This window comes from Podarcis bocagei, assembly GCF_964188305.1.
Source record: "Podarcis bocagei genome assembly, chromosome: 14".
Classification (NCBI taxonomy): domain Eukaryota; kingdom Metazoa; phylum Chordata; class Lepidosauria; order Squamata; family Lacertidae; genus Podarcis; species Podarcis bocagei.
The window spans coordinates 43396036-43420571 of NC_138139.1; the positions used below are offsets into that span (position 1 = coordinate 43396036).

Genomic DNA, 24536 nt, shown 5'->3' on the forward strand with positions numbered 1-24536 from the left:
CAAGGATGATTTCCTAGGAAAGTGGTTCTTGTTTCTGGCATAGAATGGCTCTTTTAAAGTGGATGTGTGTAAGAGACTTAATGAAGGCTTAATCTAATGTTGGTTAATGTATTGCTCCTTTGTAATTGGAAAAATATATATTCAAATGAAGTAGGTTCTTTTAAATAAATAAATAATAACCAAATAAATAATAACAAAACAGGGCTGACTGTTTCGTTGTGTCATTTTTAGGATATGATGATCCGTCAGAGACAAACTTGATACCGCACAGCATTCACTCTGTCAAACACGGGCAAGAAAATCGTCCCAGACCTATTCGCAGGAAAAGAAGTGTTGGTAAGGAATGGGAAAACCAAACCTATATTTTTTTAAAAATATGCCACGAGGCTGGGATGGAAGGACTGGTCCTGAAAAATGAGTCTTTTTTTAAGGGCAGAATGAAAAATGACCTTATAAACCAGGCATAGGGAAACTCGGCCCTCCAGATGTTTTGAGACTACAATTCCCATCATCCCTGACCACTGGTCCTGTTAGCTAGGGATGATGGGAGTTGTAGTCCCAAAACATCTGGAGGGCCGAGTTTGCCCCTGCCTGTTATAAACCCAAGGAGGACACCCCCCCATACACTTTTTAATTATTATTTTCTGCTCTTTTGCACAAGTCAGTCAACTTCTAGTGGGGTAGCTCATCCAGAAAATTATTTCTTTTGCTGCAGGATGCTCATGTGGAAATGTGAGTTTGGAAATGCAGTGCAGTGTCTGTTCCTTTCAGTTGTTTTCAGGTGAGGTGCCGGCAACAGACTGGTGCAACCCTGAGATCACGTTGGGAAGAGTTAATTAAATAATGGAAAGCCTAAGGTCTAAGCTAATGCCCAACGCAGCCTTCAACTTAACAAAATGTATCATACACAGCCTTTAACTTAACAAAATGTATCATACAAACTGCGGAGCTGGGAGGAAGTCGCTGCAATTTATTTTAAAATATTACATCAATCTTCACCCTAATAAACAGTGCTCTTCATAGTAATGTTCTGGCAGAAGCAAGGGTGTTGGAATTAAATGGGTACTAATTGACCTTAAACAGCGGTGTTTTATGAACGTGCATTGTTACAACCTGCTTGCTCTGAAGATACCCTCTGCCAGATCAAATATAATATCTGAACTATCTGAACAGAAGGCTGCTTTTAAAACAGAGCAGAATTGCTGTCGTCTGGAGCCTGTTTTGCTATCAGGTAGACCTAGATTGCTACCTTGGACTGCCCACTGAAAGCTGCACTGCTTTTGATTTTTATTTTTGCATTTATTGTTCCTTAGTCATTGTGGACTGTGTGCTGCTTGCTTATTTATTTATTTGAAATACCCCCCCCCCTTTAAGCCAAAACGCAGAGCTTCATCTCAGCTAGGCTGGTGTGTTATTTCAGGTGTGATCAGAAGGCAGAAATACGGTGACAATCATTTATATCTCACACAGGACAAGAAGAATAGACTCCCTACAGTCCCATGGTGGACTTTGGAGAGATCTCCTTGGTTAGAGGATATTCTTGCATGCTATCTGTACAGTGTGCCAGTATATCCTTTCGTTCATGATGTCCTGAATGCCCTTATGGGTGAAGAATGCAAGGACATCCCAATATGCTTGCAACGGTTCTTGTTTATTATATACTGCAAGAGCAGAGAGAGGGTTTTCCCCTAGCATTGCCACACGCAGACCGGGGGTCCGGCACACAGCTAGCAGGCTTGTTTCAAAGCAGAGGCCATCGCTTATCTGGGTACACCATTTCCCCCTCTGCAGAGGAAGCCATTCCTGCCGTCTGCAAAACACGAACCGTTATATACGAGATACCTCGGAGTCAGATCGACCCGACGTCTGCTAACTTTCTGATATGGCCGCCGTGCGTGGAGGTGAAGCGTTGCACGGGCTGTTGCAACACCAGCAGTGTGAAATGCCAGCCGTCACGGATACACCACAGAAGCGTCAAGGTGAGGAGAAATGGAACACAGGTGCAGCAGGGGGGGTGTGTGTTTTGAGGGAAGAGGTGGTTCAGCATTTTGTTCGGATCCTGTCGTTTTCATTTTTCTCGCCTTGGCAGACAAGGGAGGTTATTCGGTGGTTTCTGTTTTGATTTTGGTTATGTATTCTGTGATTTTATCCCGTGAACCCGCTCCCCCGAGACCTGCCTGTATAGGGCAGTATAGAAATTGAATAATATTTTTTTTAAATCATCATCATCATCCCTCAGTGTGAATTCCTATTGGTTCTCACTTGGTTACACCTTTGCTCAGCCTTTCTTATCCTGGGTACAGTTGTACCTTGGTTCTTGAACGTACAGTGGTACCTCGGGTTAAGTACTTAATTCGTTCCGGAGGTCTGTATTAACCTGAAACTGTTCTTAACCTGAAGCACCATTTTAGCTTAATAATAATAATAATAATAATAATAATAATAATAATAATAATAATAATAATAATTTATTCTTTATACCCCGCCCATCTGGTTGGGTTTCCCCAGCCACTCTGGGCGGCTTCCAAAAGAATATTAAAATACTGTGATACATCAAACATTAAAAGCTTCCCTAAACAGGGCTGCCTTCAGATGTCTTCTAAAAGTCTGGTAGTTGTTGTTCTCTTTGACATCTGGTGGGAGGGTGTTCCACAGGGAAGGCGCCACTACCGAGAAGGCCCTCTGCCTGGTTCCCTGTAACTTGGCTTCTCGCAGTGAGGGAACCGCCAGAAGGCCCTCGGTGCTGGACCTCAGTGTCCGGGTAGAACAATGGGGGTGGAGACGCTCCTTCAGGTATACTGGAGGCCTCCCGCTTATGGGGCCTCCCGCTGCCGCCGCGCCACTAGAGCACAATTTCTGTTCTCATCCTGAAGCAAAGTTCTTAACCTGAAGCACTGTTTCTGGGTTAGCGGAGTCTGTAACCTGAAGCGTATGTAACCCGAGGTACCACTGTAATCCGTTCCGGAAGTCCCTTCAACTTCCGAAAATGTTGGAAAACCAAGGCATGGCTTCCAATTGGCTGCAGGAGCTTTCTGCACTCGAATGGGAAGCCATGTTGGACGTTCAGCTTCCAAAAAACATTTGCAAACTGAAACACTTACTTCCGGGTTTGTGGTGTTCGGGAGCCAAGATGTTTGAGTACCAAGGCGTTCGAGAACCAAGGTGCTACTGTACTTGCAGCTGATTTCAGACTGCAAGTCTCATCACCCTTTGTTGGTATGGCCAGTAGTGGTACTAAATGACTGGATGACACCTAAATTGGGGGAAGCTTCCTTTTAGTTAAACTTTATTTTTCTTCCTGGAAGTGCACTGCAAGCAGTGCTGATGGTAAACACTTTAAAGAATAGCTAAGTGAATTAGCTGTTGTGGTGATAAATGAGGGCTCTTGCACACTTCCACTAGAGATTTGCTCCGATTCAGTGTTAAAAGAGTGGGATTTCCAGGGTAAAGTGGTGGAGCAAATGGAAAACCACTTAGAAACATGCCTAGAAAGTACGGAACGAGCAGAAAACCACTCGAGCCCATGCTTCCTAAGTGGGGGACAAACAAAGTGTGGACGAGCTCTGAGTGTAGTGATGCAATGCTTTTGTTTCTCCCCCATTATAAGCAAGAGCAAACTGGCCCATTTAGCTGTTTACAACCTATGATGCTGCTTTATGCTGAGGGCTCATCCACATTTGAGTTGGGATAGCTCAGTCAGTAGAGCATCAGAATCTTAATCTGGATGGTCCTTGTGGTCCCTTCCAACAATTCTGTGGTTCGGTTTGTCCTGCCATTTCCCCCCAGGAAAATACACTGCTTACCGCTGAATCAGAGTAAACATCAATTGGTTTTTCTGTTCTGATGGACATTGGTTCCAATTCAGTGGCCAACAGTGGGTTTTCCTAGAGAAAGCAGTGGGAGAAACAAAAAAACCTTTCGGACCCAGTTTTCTAGACACAGGATAAGTGTCAGTGTAAACAAGCCCTTAGTCATCAGGCCCTTTGCCTTTCTGGCTTAGTGGTTCTCCAGGTTTTCAGACAAGGCTCTCCAAGCTCTTCCTGAGGACATTTTGCATTCAAACATTGTGTTCCACCCGAAGTTACTACCTTTTAGAGAAACCCTGAAAATTAAAACATCCATGCTCCCACTGCGAGTGTGGCCTGGAACACACTAAACAATCCTTCGCCTTTTTGCAAGGAAGTATGTAAAGAATGAAGTGGCACAGATTAGGGGTGGTGTTTTGTTTAAAAAATAAAATAATTTTTTCTTTTGTTTTATCCCCCTCTGGGGTCAGTTATGACCCCAAATGTGTAGGAATGCTAAATAGCATTAACAAGCAAACAGGCCTGATTATGCCTTTCTCACAAACTCCCACAGCCTTGTTCTTGATTTTAAATGATAAAATGACTCAGGGGACATTTTGAATGTAAAAATCCTTGTACAGTCATGTTTCCTTAATTAAATATTATGTAGGCTAAATTGGGCTTTTATTTGTGGAAATACAGTGCTTTTGATCTGCTGGTGGGAGGGAAATGTGTTTCATATATTCTCATCTCCTGGGATTTGAGATTCCTTATGGCTTGATTCCACATTTACTCATTAGGCGAAATCCATTTTTTCTGCTTGCCACAATCTATCAAACAGACATTTTGGAAAAAGGAGTGGTATTTGTTTGTTAGGTTGGGCTTGGTCCCCCTGTTAACTGTATGCTGGTTCAAATCAGCAGCACCCATTTGCCAATGCAACTGCAACACACACACACACACACACACACACACACACACACACACACATCCCTCCCAACTTCACAATTCTATGATTCCATGAAAAGTAAAATACATAAACAACAAATTCAGGAGACTCCTCCCAAGACCTGGGCAAATAGATAAAAGCTATGAAAAGAAAGTATTCATTCAAATATATTTTGAATACCGGTGTTGTTTTGTATAAAAGAGAATAGGAAGAGTTTTGTATCAACTTTATTAATCTAATCTGCACATTTTAAGTATCAGCACATGTATAGTTAGTGCACCTCATTGGGTCAGCAACAAGTCTAGGCTCTTTGGGTTTATGAATGAGGAAAACTAGTCATTGATGGGAGCTATTATGTATATGTTTTGTGCAGACGTATAGCTGAAGAAATGAATAATGCGAAATAGATAAGTCCCGGTAATCTGTATTATATATCAGAGAAGCAAATTTCGTACAGTAGTAAGTTCCTGTGAAAGAGCTTTATCAGTGGGGAAGGAAGTTTTTTAACACGGAAAGCTCCTGTAAAAATATCAAGATAAAATTTTGTTGGGGCAAATGTTATTGTAGTAATTGATAAGATATTGCCTGCCTGGGTTGTTTGTCTTTTTTTTTTGCTGTGCAAATAGGTAGGCTTTTCAGCTGGCACTGATAACTCCTTTATTTAAAATGGGTGCCAAGATTTCAATATGATAGAATGCACCTCCGCACAATAATGTTCCCTGTACATAGAAAGCCATTATGTCAGGAAGGAGACCAGGTTGCTGTGTTTTCTCATTAGAAGTGTGGACTGCCTTATACGGAGTCACACCACTGGTCCATCTACAGGAGCATCTGAACCTCTGGCTAGCAGCAGCAGCAGCTGTCCATGGTCCTGGGCACTTGCTCCCCGAGATCATTTTTTTTAGCTGGAGACATCTGTAATTGAACTTCCCTGGTTAATAGCTCATAAAATATAGCTATCTCACCTGCCCACACATACTTGGGTTTCCTTTCGTAATAGCCTGGAGATTGCTATCATCTGATTACTTTCTTTTATCTTCTGCTTGCTTTATTACATTTGTATAAGTTCTTTGGGCGATTTCCATTAAAAGAAACCCCCACCCAAATACAATTTGTGATAAAAACACCAAAACAAAGCAAATCTATCTATTAATACCATAACATTCAAATCAAAATGTATTTTAATTAATTGATTGTGATTATATGTAAACTGTGTTACTTTTACTGCTGTTAGCCGCTCTGAGCCTGTCTTCGGCTGGGGAGGGCGGGATATAAATAAAATATTATTATTAATATAATTGAAATTCCAGATGAAGCACGCAATCAGTTAAACATTCAAAAGTAACAATCCAAATTTGTTGTTGTTCATTCGTCATATAAATACTTCAGTGGTCCTCTTAATAACCCTGTCCTAAATCTTCATTTCACTCTGAAAGTCTAAGGTGAAAAGATATAGATAGGTAGCCATGTTGGTCTGCCATAGTCAAAATAAAAAAAATCCTTCCAGTAGCACCTTAAAGACCAACTAAGTTAGTTCTTGGTATGAGCTTTCGTGCATGCACACGAAAGCTCATACCAAGAACTAACTTAGTTGGTCTTTAAGGTGCTACTGGAAGGATTTTTTTTATTGTGAAAATATATGTATTTACTCACCTCTGCTGAAGAGGCCATATGCATCTCCTGCAGGACAAAATTCCATAGGCTGGGGGGGGGGGTTGTCCTATAACTTGTGTTGATAAGCAGCACTGGCAGTTAAGTAAGTGGAAGAACCTATAGAAGGGCTTCTGGAGAAGATTCGAAATACCTGGGCAGGTGTGTCTGGGAGAAAGCAACGCTACTTTGCAACTAAGGTAGCACAGCACCACATCGATCCAAATGCATCTTCCAACTCAGCAATTCTGCGATTCTCTCTCGCCCACTTGTGTTAATCTTAAATTGTGGTGTAGTGGTTAAGAGCGGTAGTCACGTAATCTGGGGAACCGGGTTCGTGTCTCTGCTCCTCCACAAGCAGCTGCTGGGTGACCTTGGGCCAGTCACACTTCTCTGAAGTCTCTCAGCCCCACTCACCTCACAGAGTGTTTGTTGTGGGGGAGGAAGGGAAAGGAGATTGTTAGCCGCTTTGAGACTCCTGAAGGGGAGTGAAAGGCGGGATATCAAATCCAAACTCTTCTTCTTCTTCTTCTTCTTCTTTGGGAAAGGGCGCAGTGCAGTTTTGATATTCAGATGTTGTTACCGCACGCAACCTTCATCAGGCTTCCCGGAACCAATTCTATTTTCAAGTGAGTCCTTAAATACATATATATAGCTCCTCAATACGCTTGGCAAACATTAATTTTAAAAGCAAAGGAGGATCGGAGACAAATCTAATTAACCTGCAGCCTCAAGAACAAACACAGCTGTTTAGCAAACATGAGCTGCCTGCTGCTGCAGTATTTATGGTGGATGGAGATTGCGTTGCTCCTTCTGATGCGGAGAGATGATTGGGGTCCTCAAAGGTAACTCTGCACTGCAGATAAGCCTGGAAGCGGTTTTGACTTGCCAGAGTTGACTGGTTAGCTCTGAGCATCATTTAACTTGGGCCTCCTTGAGGCATTTGGGGGCAGTTGCTCGGGGTGGGGGAGGCCGGAGGTTCTTGCTGAAGTTGCAGTTTGCCATGAAAATGTTTAGAGCAGGGGGCGCCAGCTAGGAGTCAGCGGGTGCCATGATGCTTGGGAAAGTTTCTTTCTTTTCTTAAAAAGTAAGTCTCTAGCTGTCCTAGAAAGAAAGTTATGGGGTGAATTGTGCCGGTGCCTTCAAAGCAATTTCTGTGAAAGGAGAGTGTATTGCAGCTACCTTGTATATTTTTCCAGGTACTGAGGAATGCTCCCTGTTGCTATTAGACAGCATCCATCTCTCTCTCTCTCTCTCTCTCTCTCTCTCTCTCTCTCTCTCTCTGTGTGTGTGTGTGTGTGTGTAAGCTAAACAAGCTGTAGCTTAGGGCCCCACTCTCTTGGGGGCTGCAAAAACATTTAAAGAAAAAAAAACTGGATGTACATTTCCAAAATGTAAGATAAAACCTACATACAGCAACAGTATTTTGTGTTGTGTTGGCTCCTATAATGTAATTAGATCCATAATTTACCACATAGCATATATTCAACACAAAAAACAGTGACAATTTGTTGTTGACAAAGGACAGCTGGACATATAAAGGGCCCCATTACCTCAAAAATTGAAATGTGCCCATTGGGCCAAAAAGGTTGGTGACCCCTGGGCTTGAGAACGGAAACGCAGGCATTTAGAACCAGATCACTCGAGTGCTATAGCCAAGAATTTCCTGGGTCCTGGGAAATCATGTGGTTCTGGGAAGCAATAGCAGCTTTGCTTCGAAGCATCTTCCCGGTTAGTCATAGGTGAGCATTTGTTACCTGACGCATGGGTCAGCATTAATACACAACTTGCTCTGGCTCATGATGGCAGAGCATGAATTTCCCCAACAGTAGAAAAAGGGAAACATGCAAAAAGCTGGTCCTAAAAGGTCTACATTGGCTCTTTGTATGTTTCCGAGCACAATTCAAAGTGCTGGTGCTGTCCTTTAAAACCCTAAATGGCTTCAGCCCTTTGTACCTGAAGGAGTGTCTGGAACCCACATCGTTCAGTCCGGACACTGATGTCCAGCTCTGGAAACACACCTTGGTAAAACCCTTTCAAAAACCATCAGCACTTACTAGACTTCCTCCAAACTCCAACCCTCCACAGACCTCAAAGGTTGGTGCAAAGGCTCGTGGGATTGCAATGGAAAAGGCTCATGGGATTGCTTGAAGCTGTTTTCACACTGTTTGCGGGCCACTTCAGGGTTTGATTTATTTTGTAGCAGTGCGCATGTGCGTGGTCGCCCATGACTCGAACACACCGCACGGGGAGTTGCCTGTAACATCTTTTAAAGCCCCCTTTTGTTTGTACAGTTCTTTGGATTTGAATCATCGCTGCTCTTGAGAAACTGGATAATTCTTATCTGCTGGTGTTAGCCGCTTAGATTAACAAGTGACATCACGTTGTGACCCATGCCCACTGTTTTTTAAACGTTGTGCTCCAGAGGTCTTGAGAAAATCCTCCCCCTTCAAAACGTTAATTAAAAACGAGGAGTCACTTTGGAGCAGTGTGTTCTTTGTAGAGGAGGGCTGCCTGACCCCCACCACACCACACCAGTAGTCTCCAAACAAGAAAATCCATATTTATTTCCTCCTGCGTCAGATGTACTCTCTTTCTCTCTTTGATATAATTAATTGTTTCTCAAGCTCTTGGGAATTCCCATGTTGCGGAGATGAATGGCTTGAGTGTATCATAATCCAGAAGATCCTCTTTGGGGGTCACACGGAAGGTGGCGAGGGCTGGAGGATGGGATCTGTTTTGCTTATTCCCAGAACGGAGTTGAGAGGCTCCCTTGTTCTGCTTCCATGATGTCAAGCTTATGTAAAAGGCCCCCTTTTGGGGTTGACACTGAAAAAGACCTCCATTTCTCACCCGTGCTTTATTGACAAGATGGTGAGATCATCGCGCCTTCCCTAATAAGCCCCCTCTGACTGCAAGTTTATCCAGTTAGTGGAGAGGTCACTGTGTAGGATGCAAGGACAGCAGAGGCCAAGAGACTGACGAGAGCATCGGGAAGTCAAATGCACTGCCTGTCTTGAGCCAGGGACATGGTGCCATGGTGCTAGCCTCTCCTCCCTAGGCTGGTTGCTGGAGAATGCTGCCAAATGAGCAGGATCAACTGCCCTAGAAAGCTGGATTGTATTGCTCCAGTATCATAATATTCATCTCAGATGGTACATGCATGGTGAATGGGCCAGGTCATGCAGCTGGAACTAGTGGAGGGGGAAGAATAGTTCTTTGCATTCCTTATTTAATGCCCCATTTGTGAATGCTTTAAAATAATAATAATAATAATAATAATAATAATAATAATAATTATTATTATTATTATTATTATTATTATTATTATTATTATTATTATTATTATTATTATTATTGCTGTCTTGGTGGCTCCATGTTGATGTCACGCCGTTCCGCTGGTGGTGATGTTCTGATTGGCCTTTTCTGTGTAGCAGTCAAAATCGCAGCTGTCCATTCCATACCTTGCTCTGTTCCAGTCCTTTCCCAATGTTAGCATCCAACAAAATTATTCTTTTAGGAGCAACTGTACCCTGCTTTTCACAAGACACCCACTGCCTACAGACTTACAGTCTTCAGAAGAAGAAAAAGGAAAGCATGGCACGCAAGGGAAGAGGGACAGGGAGGGAAGAGGAAGATGAAAATCAAGCTCAGGCGCTGCTTTCTAAACAGTTGCTTCTATAAAGACCAGCTGGCACACATTCAGGGGCAGATGGGGCCTGATGGAGCTGGGCTCCCAGCAAAGCTGGTAAAATGAGCCCTGCTTCCTGTCTCTCCCACTGAGGCAGTCTGATGCTCTCACAGCACAGCCGATAGAGTGAGTGGTAATAATTAAACATTTCTTTTTTAATCAACTATTCTTAAGGTTCATCACACCACATCAGGAAGCGCGATTAGCTTTAGCCAAATCGTATCTTGATTTCCTGGTTCCTTATATAGTCTGCCTGGTTGACTGCCTGTTCTGGAGCGTTACCTTTTCTGGAGTATTAATCTGGTTTCATGCCGTTGCATTTTTTAAAAAGAAATATTTTAAAGGATTTTAGCCTAATCCTAAAAAGTCAGTCATGTTGATTCCCACCTTGACTTCCCATATTTCAGAATAATTCCAATGTCATGGAATTCTACTCAACATTGATCCAGAGGAGAACTCCAGTGTATAGTTAGCAGAATAAAAACTTAAACATGTTGCAGGATTCCCCCAAAATGGACCAGAGGCAATTGTGTTTCATCCAGCAGAGCCTTACTGCTACTGAAGGCAAATGGTCACAAATCCCATACAGTCAGGACTGGCACTGTCCATAAGAAATCCAGTTGCAGCAGACTTAACTTAAACTTACAATAAGTAAGTTTGAGCATGTCTCTGAACACAAAAAAAGGATTTGGTTACACACCAGCAACATTCAGTTTGCTTCCTGGACTTCTGCCACACCAAAGAATCGCCAAACTGAAACATCTAAATCATGTACTATCAATCTGCACCTTTACTCACACATTCCAGCAATCTTCCCCTTCCCTCCTGTATTCGTACGGAGTCCAGTAGCCTTTAAATGTTAACTTCTACTGAATTAAGTGCATGGTGTAGCCGTTGCTGTGCCTTGTGTGAAGTGCAGTAGTATTGAACCCATCTTGGCATTAGGCTGCTGGTGACTAAACAAATGAATGCCTTCCATTTACCAAATTGCCCTTTTGTAATTTGATCTCCACATATCTTCTCTGTCCACCCGGACAGCCTTTCTCCCTTGTCATGTAGTTAAGAAGATGCTGTCTTCTGTTCGGCGTTTCCAGTAGGATGGATGAATGTTGTAAATCCACTTTGCCTTCCAAAAAGCCCCATCCATTAATTCCTTTCCCCCTGAAGCATAATCCAGCGATCACTTCTTGAGCCACTTTGTGCAAACATTCTTGGTCTCTCAGCTGTCACTTTTCTGTCCTGCTGGCTTTTGTGTTGTCTATTTAAACCCCAACAGAATGCCAGACCTGTATCCCAGCGCTCTAGCCTGACCCTTGCGGCCCTTTGGGGATATGGACCACTTCCATCAGCCGTCATTCCATCGCACTCTTGCTAATCCACTTGAGAGCTGCGGCAAATAAATGTCCTTTGAGAAACGTGACTCCCGTTCCAAAAGGCATTCCATCATGTGGGAGCTCTTCGAGAATTTTTTTCTTTTTTCTTTTTAATGACTAGTGAAAAGTTTATGCAGAAAGTTCTCCCCGCAATTAATTTTTACATTATTAAACAAGACCTGCCAATATATAACATGGATTCTTTTTGACGGATTTGAAATATTTTTAAAAATCTATCTAGAGATAAAGAGAAAAGTTTTTGTGCAGAAAATAATAATAGGGGATCAGCAGCATTTGAAATTTGCCAGGTGCATTTTGAACCTGGCTATTGGTCGCGGGTGGCGCTGTGGGTTAAACCACAGAGCCTAGGGCTTGCTGATCAGAAGGTTGGCGGTTTGAATCCCCACAACGGGGTGAGCTCCCATTGCTCGGTCCCTGCTCCTGCCAACCTAGCAGTTCGAAAGCACGTCAAAGTGCAAGTAGATAAATAGGTACCGCTCTGGCAGGAAGGTAAACGGCGTTTTCGTGTGCTGCTCTGGTTTGCCAGAAGTGGCTTAGTCATGCTGGCCACATGACCCGGAAGCTGTACGCCGGCTCCCTCAGCCATTAAAGCGAGATGAGCGCCACAACCCCAGAGGTGGTCACGACTGGACCTAATGGTCAGGGGTCCCTTTACCTTTTATTGGTCGCTTGTGACCAAAGGAATATGCCCAGGTGCCAGGATGGCGTCTGATGTCTCCACCATCTGGAGGTGTGTGCCTGGGGATCTGTGGATCTTGACTGTTTTTATGCATTAGCAACGAACCCTGTAGAAATGTATCCATGATTTTTTTTATCTCCGCAACCAGAACGAATTTCAGGAACCAAAAAGTCATATTGAAAAACACAACTTTCAAGCTGCTTGGCCCCCAAATGGCTACTGGGTGTTTTGTTTTGGTGACTGTAATGCCAGTTGAAGGAGCCATTTGGCCACCTAGCTTATATATCTGACTTATATATACTTATATATACACCTACATATCGCCTCATAAACATCTCAGCAAACCCAGTTTAGGATTTCCTACAAATCAGCACGCTCTCCAGACCTTATTTAGCCAAGCCCAATGCTACAAACAGCACACAGAGAAATCAAAGAGGCTGGTTTGACGGGCAATGCAAGGATGCAGAGAGAGATCTGCTAAGGGCTATTAGAATCTATCGGGGAAAACCTTCTGAAATCAACAAGGAAAACATGGGAAGGAGCAGAGCAGCATGCAAGAAAATTCTTGAGAACAAAAAGGCAAGCTTTGTGAGAAGCCAATGGCAAGAACTAGGATGGGCAGTGGCCGAGCAAAGAGAGGACAAGTTTTGGCTTTTGGTGTCTTGGAGCATGAAAGAATCGAGATCAACACTAGATGCCACCATATTGGCACAATGTTGGGTGGTTTACTATGCTGATTTTTTTTGGAGGACAGGGCAATCATTTGATGCCGAGGTGACCATCGATCAGCCACCTGAAGTGGAATACCTGAAAGCCGAGCATGTCTGTGTAGCTCAATGTCAGAGTATTTGCTTTGCATGCAGAAGTTCCCCGGGTTCAACCCCTGTCATCTCCAGGTGGGGCTGGGAGAGATACTGTGCATGAAATCCTGGAAAGCTGCTGCCAGCCAGTGTAGACAGTGCTGAGCTAGGTGGAACAATGGACTGACTACATGTAAGACAGCTGTGTTCCTGTGCCCCTTGTTTGTTTGCTTTTTAATAATAATTTTTATTAAAGGTTTTCTTAGTTTACAAAAGCACGTTCATTGTCTCTTTTTTCAGGTTGTGTTTTCTACAGATCAGTTACATTTGTTGTGAGACATTACTTGGGTCAAACATTTATAGAGTTGACTGTACCTGCTAATTGACTCAGTACTATCATTACGGAATCCCCAAACACTTTGTTATCATACGTGTATAGTATGCTCAGCTTGAGGAGTATGTGTGCTCTTGGTTTATAGTTTATCTGCGCTGGGGAATTTTTTTTTTGATTACAGTTTATTTCTGACACATGTAATTTTCCCCATTGCTGATTCATTCCAATGTCTGAAATAAGTGCAGCCAATATGAAAGTTGTTCCATTATTGCTGGCGTTCTTGTCTGTATCTTTGATTACAAAGGTCTTAATCTGTGTTTTGTTGTTGTGAATGCGACCGGCTTAGTCATCCTTTGATGCCGGGTGACTCAGATTTGCCATACGTTTTCCTTCAAACTTTGCACTTGGTTAGAATTTAGACCATGCCAGAGGAGGCTCGGAGCGTATTGCTTCAACCCATGGGTGACCTTTCGAGCAAAGCATTCTTACGAGTCGTAGCCTGCTGTAAATCTATCTTGGTGGAAAACTGTCAGCCTTGGAAAATGTTGCAAATGCGAACGTTTCAGACATGACGTCTGTGGACAAAAAAACGGTGGCCAGTGCTAACCCTAGAAAGATCTTCACCTCCCAAAGCATCTGTGATAACTTCTAATTATTTATCTTATTTATCTGTGATAAATTGTGTCATCTCACTGTATACAAGTTGTACAAGTGACAATAAAGTATTTCAACTTGCTTGAACCTCTAAGAAATAAATTTAGGGAGCTTTCCCCCCTGTCCTTCAGATGCCTTGACATGGTAATAATAATAATAATAATAATAATAATAATAATAATAATAATAATAATAATAATAATAATAATAATAATTTATTATTTATACCCCGCCCATCTGGCTGGGTTTCCCCAGCCACTCTGGGCGGCTTCCAACTGAATATTAAAAACAGTACAGCTTCAAACATGGTAACTCTTACGTACTAATGAAAAAAAATATTTTGGGTACTATGAATTAATTCCATAGAGATTTTGGATTAGTGGAAATATCATGCTTTGGTACAGGAAGTAGAAGGGCTCAGCAGGGCTCATGCCTTGCATGTAGAACAGGGATATGGGATTTATGGCTTTCCAGATGCTGTTGGGCTTCAACCACCAATTAGACTCAGCCACCATTACCAATAGTTGAAGAGCACCAAATGATTTCTGGTAGCCAGGCTGGAAAAGACTTCACCTGAGATCTTGGACATCTGGTGCGAGGCAATGCAGACAATACCGAGGGGTGGTGGCTAGATGGAAAACGGGGCTATAGGAAGCTGGACTCATCATGTGCTCTCAAAGCAATAACGCAATGTGCTTCTCAACTCGGATGAATAGCATGTTCTAGCTGTTGAGCATGTGTGCAGCTGTATACTTCGTCAGACCCTGTTCCCCTGGGTGCTCTGACAACTCTCTTCTTACAGGACAGTCCTGTTTTTTGTTCCTTGGAAGAGTTTTTTGCCGTGTCAGTTCAAAAAATATAAACAGAAAATCTAGAATATGCAGGACATAAATCACTTCCACAACCTGCTTATTTACCGTATTTTTCGCTCTATAACACGCACCCTACCATAACACGCACATAGTTTTTAGAGGCAGAAAACAAGGAAAAAAATATTCTAGACGAAACAGTGGATGTATGATTTTTGTGGTTCATGCTGTAGCCACAGACATGTGATCTGATGGTGAGTTTGAGGTAGCTCAATGCAAAAATCCTGAGGATCTATGTGGATCCATGCTTTGTAACCACATTTTTGCACCACTGCGGCCCCAGGCAACAGTGGGTGCGTGATTTTTTTTGGTGCAAGCTGTAGCCATGGACATGCTATGTGATCTGATGGTGAATTTGGGATGACCAGTGCAAAAATCCTGAGGATCCATGTGGATCCATGCTTTGTAAACACATTTTAAGTGGGGAGGGAAGGAAAAGCCCTCAAGGGCCAAGGAGCACGCGTGGGGTGGGTGGAGAAGGATGCTGTTAATAATGCAGAAGAGGGGTATAAGAGGAGAAGCAAGCAGGCTCTGCTTCTCTCCCTCCTCCCTGGCTCGCTGAAAAACTTTCCTGCTATTTAGCCAGCGGAGTGGGGAGGAGAGAGGGACAGAGAGCCTGCTTGCTTTAAAGGAGCCAACCGGACAGGAGCCGCTTACACTCGTGTAAGCGGCTTCTTTCCTCTCCCGCTTTGCACCTTTAAAGCAAGCAGGTAGTGATAAAGTGGGATATCAAATCCAAACTATTCTTCTGCTGCTGCTAAGTGGAGAGAATTTGAATCCAGAGGCGTAGAGGCAACATTTTTTAAATTAACCGCCTCTCTGCCAGTTATCAGAGGGTGGCAGGACTACAGGGAGACACACACTGGCCTCTGCCATCAGCCAGGGTGCCAAGACTGCACCCCAGAGCAAAATATCATGGGAAAGGGGAGACCAACTTGGCCATGAAGGAGCAGCTGTGCTAATGTTGGCTCTCCTCTCCCCCTACCCTCATTCCTTTTCATTGCCTCTGTTTAGTGATCCTGTGGGCTGTCTTGTCTTTTAATACCACAGTGCTTAAAAAATAAAAATAAATCAGGTGCTTTATCAGTGTTAAATATTAATAGTTGTGGTAGTAGCTGCAGTCGATGATGACAACGTAATAATAATAGCTGCCCGAGACAGAGATCTTTGAAACCGAAACAGGGGTTTGGGAGACTTTTGTTGACATTTTGCTGCTTTGTAATACGGGCTGGCAGAAATGATCAAAGGGGGTTTGCATACCGGCAGGGCTTTTGTTGGCAAAGGAAGAGGAACAAGCCAGAGGGGAAGGGCTCCCGAGCTCTAATAGCTAGAGGAGGAGCCCCTGCCTGCGTGAGAGCAATAGACTCCGGCTTCCCTCCTGCCAAGGGAGTAGGTGAAATTCTTCTCGAAAAGAAAGGCAGCATCTTTCATCAGCCGGAAGTTATCCAAGAGAGTTGGACAAGCATTTATAATATGAGTGGCTCCTGGCCAAATACTACTCAGACCTGGGTTCCCAGCATAGCATGACTTCCCTTGTGGGCTTGCTTGTTTTAAAATGTCCTGCTTTTGCATCTGGGGTATTTTGGCAGGTGTGCCTGTTTGAGTGTGTTTTATACTTTTTTTGGGAAACAAACGAAGAAGGCACCACCGGTCCTTATAACGGAAGGTCCCGAAATGTAGACTCGCTTGAAACTTGGTAGATGGGAAGCCAACAATATTTTATTCTTACCTCTTGGAAAGACAGCAGAAATGTAAACCCCTGAAGCCCGGAGAATAAGACCTTTAGCAATTCTTTCTTTCTTTCTTTTTACCTTAAGCAATAAAATAGGAATGTAAATACCGTTGGGTGTTTACGATCTGATTACTGTGAATGAGACTATTGCCATGGTTTCATCTGAACCGTTCAATGCTCTGAGACCCTTCAGGATGAAAGGTGGTCTAAACGTGCAAAATAAATCAATCAATGAATAAACTAAAGTGACTCTGGATTGGAGTCTGGGATGTTGGGGAAGGAAACACCCACTCCTTAAATATTATTCAATATCTGTGGATGTTTCCTAACTGCAGAGCCATCTTGAGGCCTTTTGCTGCCTGAGAGAAAGGCCCCATCTGCACTATGCATTAAAAGCACTGTGGTACCACTTTAAAGAGCAATGGCTTCCCCAAAGAATCCTGGGAAATGGAGTTTGTTAAGGATGTTGAGAGTTGCTAGGATACCCCTATTCCCCTCAAAAATTTCAGAGCTGGGTAACAATCAACTCCTCTTCCCATGGAATTATGGGAACTGTACCTCTGTGAGGGAAACAGGGGGTCTCTTAGCAACTCTCAGCAGCCTTAACGAACTCCATTTCCCAAGATTCTTCGTGGGAAGCCATGTCTGCTAAAAGTGGTATCATAGTGTTTTGATAGCATAGATGGGGCCAGAGATGGGCACCCCCAATTCCATGTACAGTGGTACCTTGGTTCTCAAACTTAATCCGTTCCAGAAGTCCGTTCCAAAACCAAGGCGCACTTTCCCATAGAAAGTAATGCAAAATGGATTAATCTGGTGCAGACTTTTAAAAACAAACCCTAAAACAGCAATTTAACATGAATTTTACTACCTAACGAGAGTGTTGATCCATAAAATGAAAGCAATAAACAATGTACTGCAGTCACACAATCATTCAATCAATCAATCAGTAGCTGAACTGGGTTCCACACAGTCACAAAAACAAAAAGAGTCGCAAAAACATAAACACAAAATAAATAGCAAAAACAGACCTCAGCATAACACTCAAAACGGAAGTGTGGCACTCAAATCAGAAGCGTAACACTCAAAACGGAGCATGTTCGGCTTCCGAAAAGGGTTTGCAAACTGGAACACTTACTTCTGGGTTTGCAGTGTTTGGGTTCCAAGTTGTTTGAGTACCAAGGTGCTGGAGAACCAAGGTATCACTGTACAGAAGTTAACTGGCCTGGAAGTCAAACCTTACTTTATGCCTGGCTACAGAGCAGGAGCCTCCACTGTACCTGAGGACACTAAACTAGGGCACAGGGTGCAGGATAGGTCCCACATGGCACAAAACACAGCATCCCAACCCATCACCTCTCTTTGCTGCCCCAAACGCTGTAGCCACCCCCCAATCTTCCTGATGATGATGCTGGGCCTGTTTGAATGGACAGTTCACCTGTAGGAATGGCACAGGCAGACAGATTTAGATTTGAGGAACAGCAGGTTTTAGGAGACAAAAGTCAGAAGGTTTCCAGCTGGAGTTGCTGGCCAGAGGTGCCCAGTAACCTCTTGGGGCCCTTACGCTCCTTGCAGTAGGAAAGTCTGTCTGTCTGTACTCATGCTTGGCTTGTATATATTTGTAAAGAAAGCAGCTATTATAAAGACCCCATAAGCTTTTGACCCCTTTTCAAAGGAAGCGAAACCCATTCGGCAGCACTACACCTCAAACTTCTCCCCGCTTGGAAGTAACAATGCTTTTCTGCTGCAAAACGGGATGCACAAAAACACCCACAAGCCTCAGTCCAGCTGCGTACACACCCTGTCAGAAAATCGGCCGCAGTGCCAATTTGGCAGGGAGAGCCGAGTGATGATGAGGCCCAAATCCGGTTCCTGAATAGCTCCCCTGTACCGTTGCCAATTTTATTTATTAAATTTACATCCGGCTTGCCTTCTATAATTTGAGCCCAGGGCAGTATTTGTAGGGTTCCCAGGTGGTCGCTTTAGCAGGCAATGACAGCATCCGGATTTCCTTCGCTTCAGGAAGGTTCCTGAGCCATGTGCCTTGAAGCCAGGTGTGGGCAGATGTCAGACTTGCAAGATCTTCACGGGTTTGCGCTAGAACACCCAAGGCTCACCAGCAGGAGCCAGCGGCAAAACAGTGGTTCAAGGAGCCAGACCCAACATGCTGGCTTATGGGACAGAGCCAGTTGCATCTCCCAACCCTGGGTGTCAGGCACAGAACTTGCTTGCCTGTGCAAACCTACATCTGAGATGCTGCAGAACAGAGATTCTAACAGCCCAATATTTTTCTTGGTGTGTGTGTGTGGAGGGGGTCTTTTCGTTGCCGATAATTGTTTAAAAATTAGCAGCCATAAATTCTTAGTGGTCTTCTACAAACTCTCTAGCAAACCAATATACCCTGATTCGCATTTGGTTTGTCTCTGCTTTTTAAAACCATACCCTGGAAGCTCTCCAATAGCTCTCAACTCGAGCAGAGGAGTCACTGCCCGTGAAGTTTGTGCTATTCCTCATCCAGCTAAAAGGATGCCTATCTAGGACACTTGCTTCTGTGTGTGTGTGCATGCAAATGACCCCCTCTCCTAGCAGGATTGGGATGGTCTTGCGTAACTGGACACTTGAAACTTTGTTCTTTGCTGACCTAATGCATTAACAAGCCTTTAACGCCTGTATGTTTCTAATGCAGGTGGCAAAAGTGGAATATGTTAGAAAAAAGCCAAAATTAAAAGAAGTCCTGGTGAAGCTAGAAGAGCATATGGAATGCACCTGTACGTCGTCAAATTCTAATTCAGATTTTCGAGAAGAAGAAACGGGTATGTTGACATTCGGGTGGGGATGGGCTTTAATTTAAGCTGGAACGTCTGGGTACAATGTGGCTCTTGAAGTTCTCTGGGGAGCAGAGAGGGGTCTCAAGCACATAAAACCAGGAGAGGAGAACAGGTGGTGGTCAGAAGTTCCAATCACAGAATTTGGAACTGTGCTTTACTTGTTTACTTGAATATTCTTATATCACTCCTTTCTGATAAAATGTTCAAGGCGGCTTGCAGCGCAGTATTGGAAAACAATACAATAAAACACAAATCCGGCGATGAAAAGCAGCAATAGGTGGCAGATTGTGGGTTGTGGCCAATTAAATCTTAGAGTAGACCCACTGAAATCAATGGATTTAAATTCATATCGATTGGCCGCTGTGTGTGTGTGTTACTTAGCTGGCTACAACGCCGTAACTTAAAACCGCGGATTCACATGCTAGGAGAGCTAAAATTATCATCTGGGCAGACCAAATGCCTAAGCTCTTCGTAAAGTGACGAAAGGCCTTCAGAGAGGGAGTGTGGCGAGTCTCCTTAGTTAACTTTGAAGTCCTCCCCTTCCTCTAGGCAACTCAGCCAGGTGTAGTGGCCAGGAATCCATGCCTTGTGCTGGCTTTATATCAGGAGGGTGCAGTCAGTCAGATTTGCATTGTTTATAGCTAATGGCCACTACAATATAATTCACAAAACACCCGGAGGAAGGTAACACACAAATGTTCAGAAATGTGGGGTTTTTTGTTTTTTTGTTTTTTTACCTTGTCAAGTTCCTCTTATCAATTAAACAAATTAAAAATTCTCTTGGCAGCCAGTGCTGTTTCAGATCAAAAGGGCAATCTGTAGATTTCTCACTGCCAGCACATGCAAAGCTACCCTATTACAGGTAACAAACTTGTTGACATTGGCCAACGGCCATCTAATTTTTAAATAGCTCCCTTGTGGAATTTTATATATATATATTTTTAAGGGAAGGGATTGATCACTAGGTGAGTTGTATAAAGGGCAAAACAGAGTACTGTCGTACCTCGGAAGTCGAACACCTTGAAAGACAAGCGTTTTGGCTACCGAACACCACAAACCCAGAAGTGGTTTGTGAAAATTCTTTGGAACCTGAACATCTGACAGGGCTTCCGATTGGCTGCAGGAGCTTCCTGCAGCCAATTGGAAGCCACACCTTGGTTTCCGAATGTTTTGGAAGTCGAACGGACTTCCGGAACGGAGTCCGTTTGACTTCTGAGGTACGACTGTATAGCATAAGCAGAGGTGAAAGGGCAACAGGCAGATTACGAAAGAAATCTCTAAAAATCAAGCACTGTTTTAGATTTGGCTCACACTTGTTGCTGTTGTTTTGGTGGCAAATTTGAGTAATGGTAAGAATTAATGGGAAAGGGCCATTTGTTCAGTCATGGAGTCTTTTCATTCCATTCCCGGCATCTCCAGGCAGTTTTGAGAATCACCCCCTGCCAGATAACATGAAGAGCATCTACCTGTCAATGTAGACAACTATTGAACTAAACAGACCCAGTGGCCTGACTCATACAATTTAAGACAGCTTCCAGTGTTCCTTTGGCTGTTCAGTTATCATTCTGAACACCATCTGAATGGTCCTGTCCCAAATGCTATGCATTTTCTGCACCCGGCAGGTAATACCTTGGAGAGGTAAAACTAAACACCTTAACCAGGTGGAACAAATTACTGTTCTTTTATTTTTTTTTTGGAGAAGGAATAATGGAAACGATTGAATTTTTTAAAATCAATAAATGCATTTCCTTTGGGTGTTTGCTGCTGCTTCTTTTTACGCCATCCCTGCCCTTGTGTCAACAGGAAGGCCTGGGGGGAAAGGTAAAAAACGGAAAAGAAAAAAGTTAAAACCCTCATAAAAAAAATACTGCCGCTGACCAGGTAGGATCTGTCTGCTGAAACTTCCCTTAATACCACAAGCAACTGAAAATATAATCAGCTATTCTCACTCTCCCACCTAATCACTGTTCAAAAATCTTTACACGTGGCTGTTTTGGAGCAGCCAAGAAATCAGAAATGATTGGCTCAGATAATTCTTTTCACAAGTTTCTTTCCCCTTGACAGCTATGCTTGTTGCTGCAAGCACCTCACATCCTTTCTTTCCTTTCCTTTCCATAATTTAATTTTGGAGGGATTAATATTAAACGCTTGCAATCTGCAGCTCCCTGCTATTTTTGAATTGCCGTTGATTTCCAAGGGTGGTTCAGGTGTTCTTGTGATAATACTGAAATGCTATTGAACAAGGATCCTTATTTGCTTGATATTTGTTAGGGGTGGGGACACAGTTTTCCCTCTCCTCACTTAATCCCCACAATAATCCTGTGAGGTAGGTTAGGCTGAGAGGCAACGAATGGCCCAAGGTCACCCTTCGTGGCCAAGAGGGGATTTGAACCCTGGTCTCCCAGGTTTAAGTCTGACACTCTAATTACTACACCACACTGGCCTTCAAATATTCTGGCCCCCAAACAAGCACCATCAGTAAAATATGGCCTGCCACTCCTATTCGTATTCCAGCAGGCTTGCACCAGATTTGAACGTGGCCCTAGTCTTCAGGGATATATTAGGAACCGAGGGTGTAGAGTTTTGCTGTAAGAAGATCTACATCACTAGGCATGCCCCATACAATAAATCTCCCTTAGCGTAGTAGAGATGAAGGCAAAAGTTCCTGGGTGTTGCACTGAAAAAGCTGAATTATTTAACGCACTGCGCAAATGATATGTGTAAAGGAACCGAATGTATTCTATGTCAACTGGATAGTCTTTATGAACTACTGGGTGGGGGGGGGGATTGTTAAGGATAGTACTCTGGTTTGTTGCAAGTCCTGTCTTCCAGGTGAGCCCAGAACTTGTGGGAACTGTATTATATAAGCAAAGGTTTGGACAGGTTAAATCTAGGCATGCAACACGGTCAAAAGATAACAACAACGAGTAGTTTCTTGGCTGGCGTTAGGAACCCTGCACATTTTGTTTTTTATGTTGTGAACAGCCCTGAGATCCTCGGATGAAGGGCAGTATATAAACTTGATGATGATGATGATCATCATCATCATCCAGAAGGGGCATGGGTACCACTTTTCTGTGACCGCTGGACAGCTCAGTTGGTTAGAGTGTGGTGCTGATAGTGTCAAGGTTACGGGACTCTCTGATTCTACATAAATGTGATTCATCTCATGGCACTGCCAAGATGTTGAAAGGTTCAGCTCCATTTCTGATGGAGCCAATTCCATGGGTCCTTCCCATATCCATTCAGGGAATGGAGTGTGGAAAACTCCTGTGGTGCTAGCACTTGAATGCCTAATTTTTTAATGCAAGGGTGGTAAGCTGCCTCCCCTGTTCCCCCCCCCCCATTTTGCCTCCATCTCGCACCATCCCTGACCGTTGGCCATTCTGGCTTGTGGTTGGAGGCTGACCACCTCCGCAAGGCCACAAGTTAGCAACCGCTGAATTAATGTGTGAGATGGCCACTCCCAATGCCCCTGTTATGTCATATCAAGGCCACATAAGTAACGTTTCAGTCAGGAATGAGGAGGGGGTCCCCCCCCCAAATGATCTTAAGAAGGAAGTTCAATCTTCTAACCGTACAATTGCCTTGTGCTCCCCATCCCTTTTCTCTTTCTCTTTTGCAGATGTAAGGTGAAAATAAGCTAGAAAACATTTCTCTCTGGGACATGGATGTACATTGTTTGTTACATTCCTGAACCTACTGTGTATGGTGCTTTAATGACTGTATACTTCATTCATTCTCCTACGTTGGGGGGGAAATTGTCTTAAAGAAAGAGAGAGAAAGAAAGAGAGAGAGAGACTTCACAAGAACAAAGAGACAATGTACATTTGTTTAATACGACATCAAAGCAAGTATTGTAGCACTCTATGAAACAATACGAAGTTTCCCTGTCCAAAACAACAACAACAACCCAAGAAGACAACTCAAGAAAAACAAAATGGCATTGGTAGAGGAATACCAAAAGTACCCTGGCAACACAACAAAAGACAATGCTAAATTAAGTGAAGAACAGATTTCCTCTGAGAAGAGCAGTCAATGGTGCTTTCTTTTCTGTTTGTTTCTGTCAAGAAATGTGCCTGCATTCTTGATGAAGATGGATGGACACTGATGGAGTTTAGGCACACATACAAAAAAGAAAAAGAGGAAAAAAAAGAGCAGGAATGTATCAAATGCCACAGCAGACACTTAATAGAAGCAGTGTGATTTTGCTTGACGGTATTTTAACGTCTATACAAAAAAAAAAAATCCTTCTGGGGCGCCTTAAGTGGATGTTTTGGTTTATTTTGTTTTTTTGTTTTTTACACCATAAAGTTATTATTAAGCTTTCTTTTTACTCTTTGCCTAGCTTTTTATTATCCTTTTTGGACTACATTTACCAATAACCCATATAGAAGACTGCTGTAGCCATGGCGAAACGGGACACACAGACAAGTATGGAATTTCTCCTAGTGGGATGCAAACTAATGAGATGTATTAAAATAAAAATGGTATACCTATGCATAATTTTCTAAATGTTTCTTGCTTTATGTCCCGTTTCCCCTCTCCTCCCCGCCCCCACACCCCAACCTCCTCCATTCCCGCACACGTTATTTAAAACAGTGGCTTTTCAGAAATGTTGCCAGGGTTTGTTTGCTTTTTGTCGGCGAAAAGGATTGTAATGATGGAAGGTTTGGTGCTCCTGATCTTCCTCTGCCATGTACAGCCACAGAGCAGAGATCAGGTGGAGGTGGGGTGGATTCTTGGATGCCTTTTCGTTAACATGAGGCAATAGCAAGGCCCAGTAGTATTGGCCCTTGTGTGTGTCAAAGGACGTCCAAGAATATACAGTCATACCTTGGGTTACAGACGCTTCGGGTTACGCGATTTCAGGTCGCGCACAGCGCCGAACCCTGAAGTACCAGAACGGGTTACTTCTGGGCTTTGGCGCGTGCGCAGAAGACCAAATCGCGACCCACACATGCGGCGCTGCGGGTTGCGGACGTGCTTCCCGCACGGATCACGTTTGCAACCCGAGCGTCCACTGTACCCAGAATCCTCAGCAACATGCAAGAATTTTGTGGCTGATGCCCAGAGTTCCCTCAACAAGACAGGTCAACAGACCTTCCTGAGGGGAAGAAGTTTGAAAGTCACTGTTTTGTTTTTTAGAGACAAAAAAAACCCAGCGCCAC

General features: G+C 43.5%; 1 protein-coding gene across 2 annotated transcripts in view; it reads left to right on the top strand.

Moving 5' to 3' along the window:
- The window catches only part of PDGFA (platelet derived growth factor subunit A), a 62598-nt gene extending 38727 nt beyond the window's left edge, over nt 1–23871 (top strand). Inside the window, exons 3-7 of one of the 2 annotated variants that reach the window (XM_081169765.1) lie at nt 232–336; nt 1792–1979; nt 19224–19350; nt 21169–21246; nt 22991–23871. In XM_081169765.1, the coding sequence (XP_081025891.1) occupies nt 232–336; nt 1792–1979; nt 19224–19350; nt 21169–21224 (476 nt within the window). In that variant the 3' untranslated portion in view covers nt 21225–21246; nt 22991–23871. The remainder of the gene's footprint in view (nt 1–231; nt 337–1791; nt 1980–19223; nt 19351–21168; nt 21247–22990) is intronic. The other variant, XM_081169766.1, reaches the window with a different exon arrangement.
- The last annotated feature ends 665 nt before the right edge of the window (nt 23872–24536 follow it).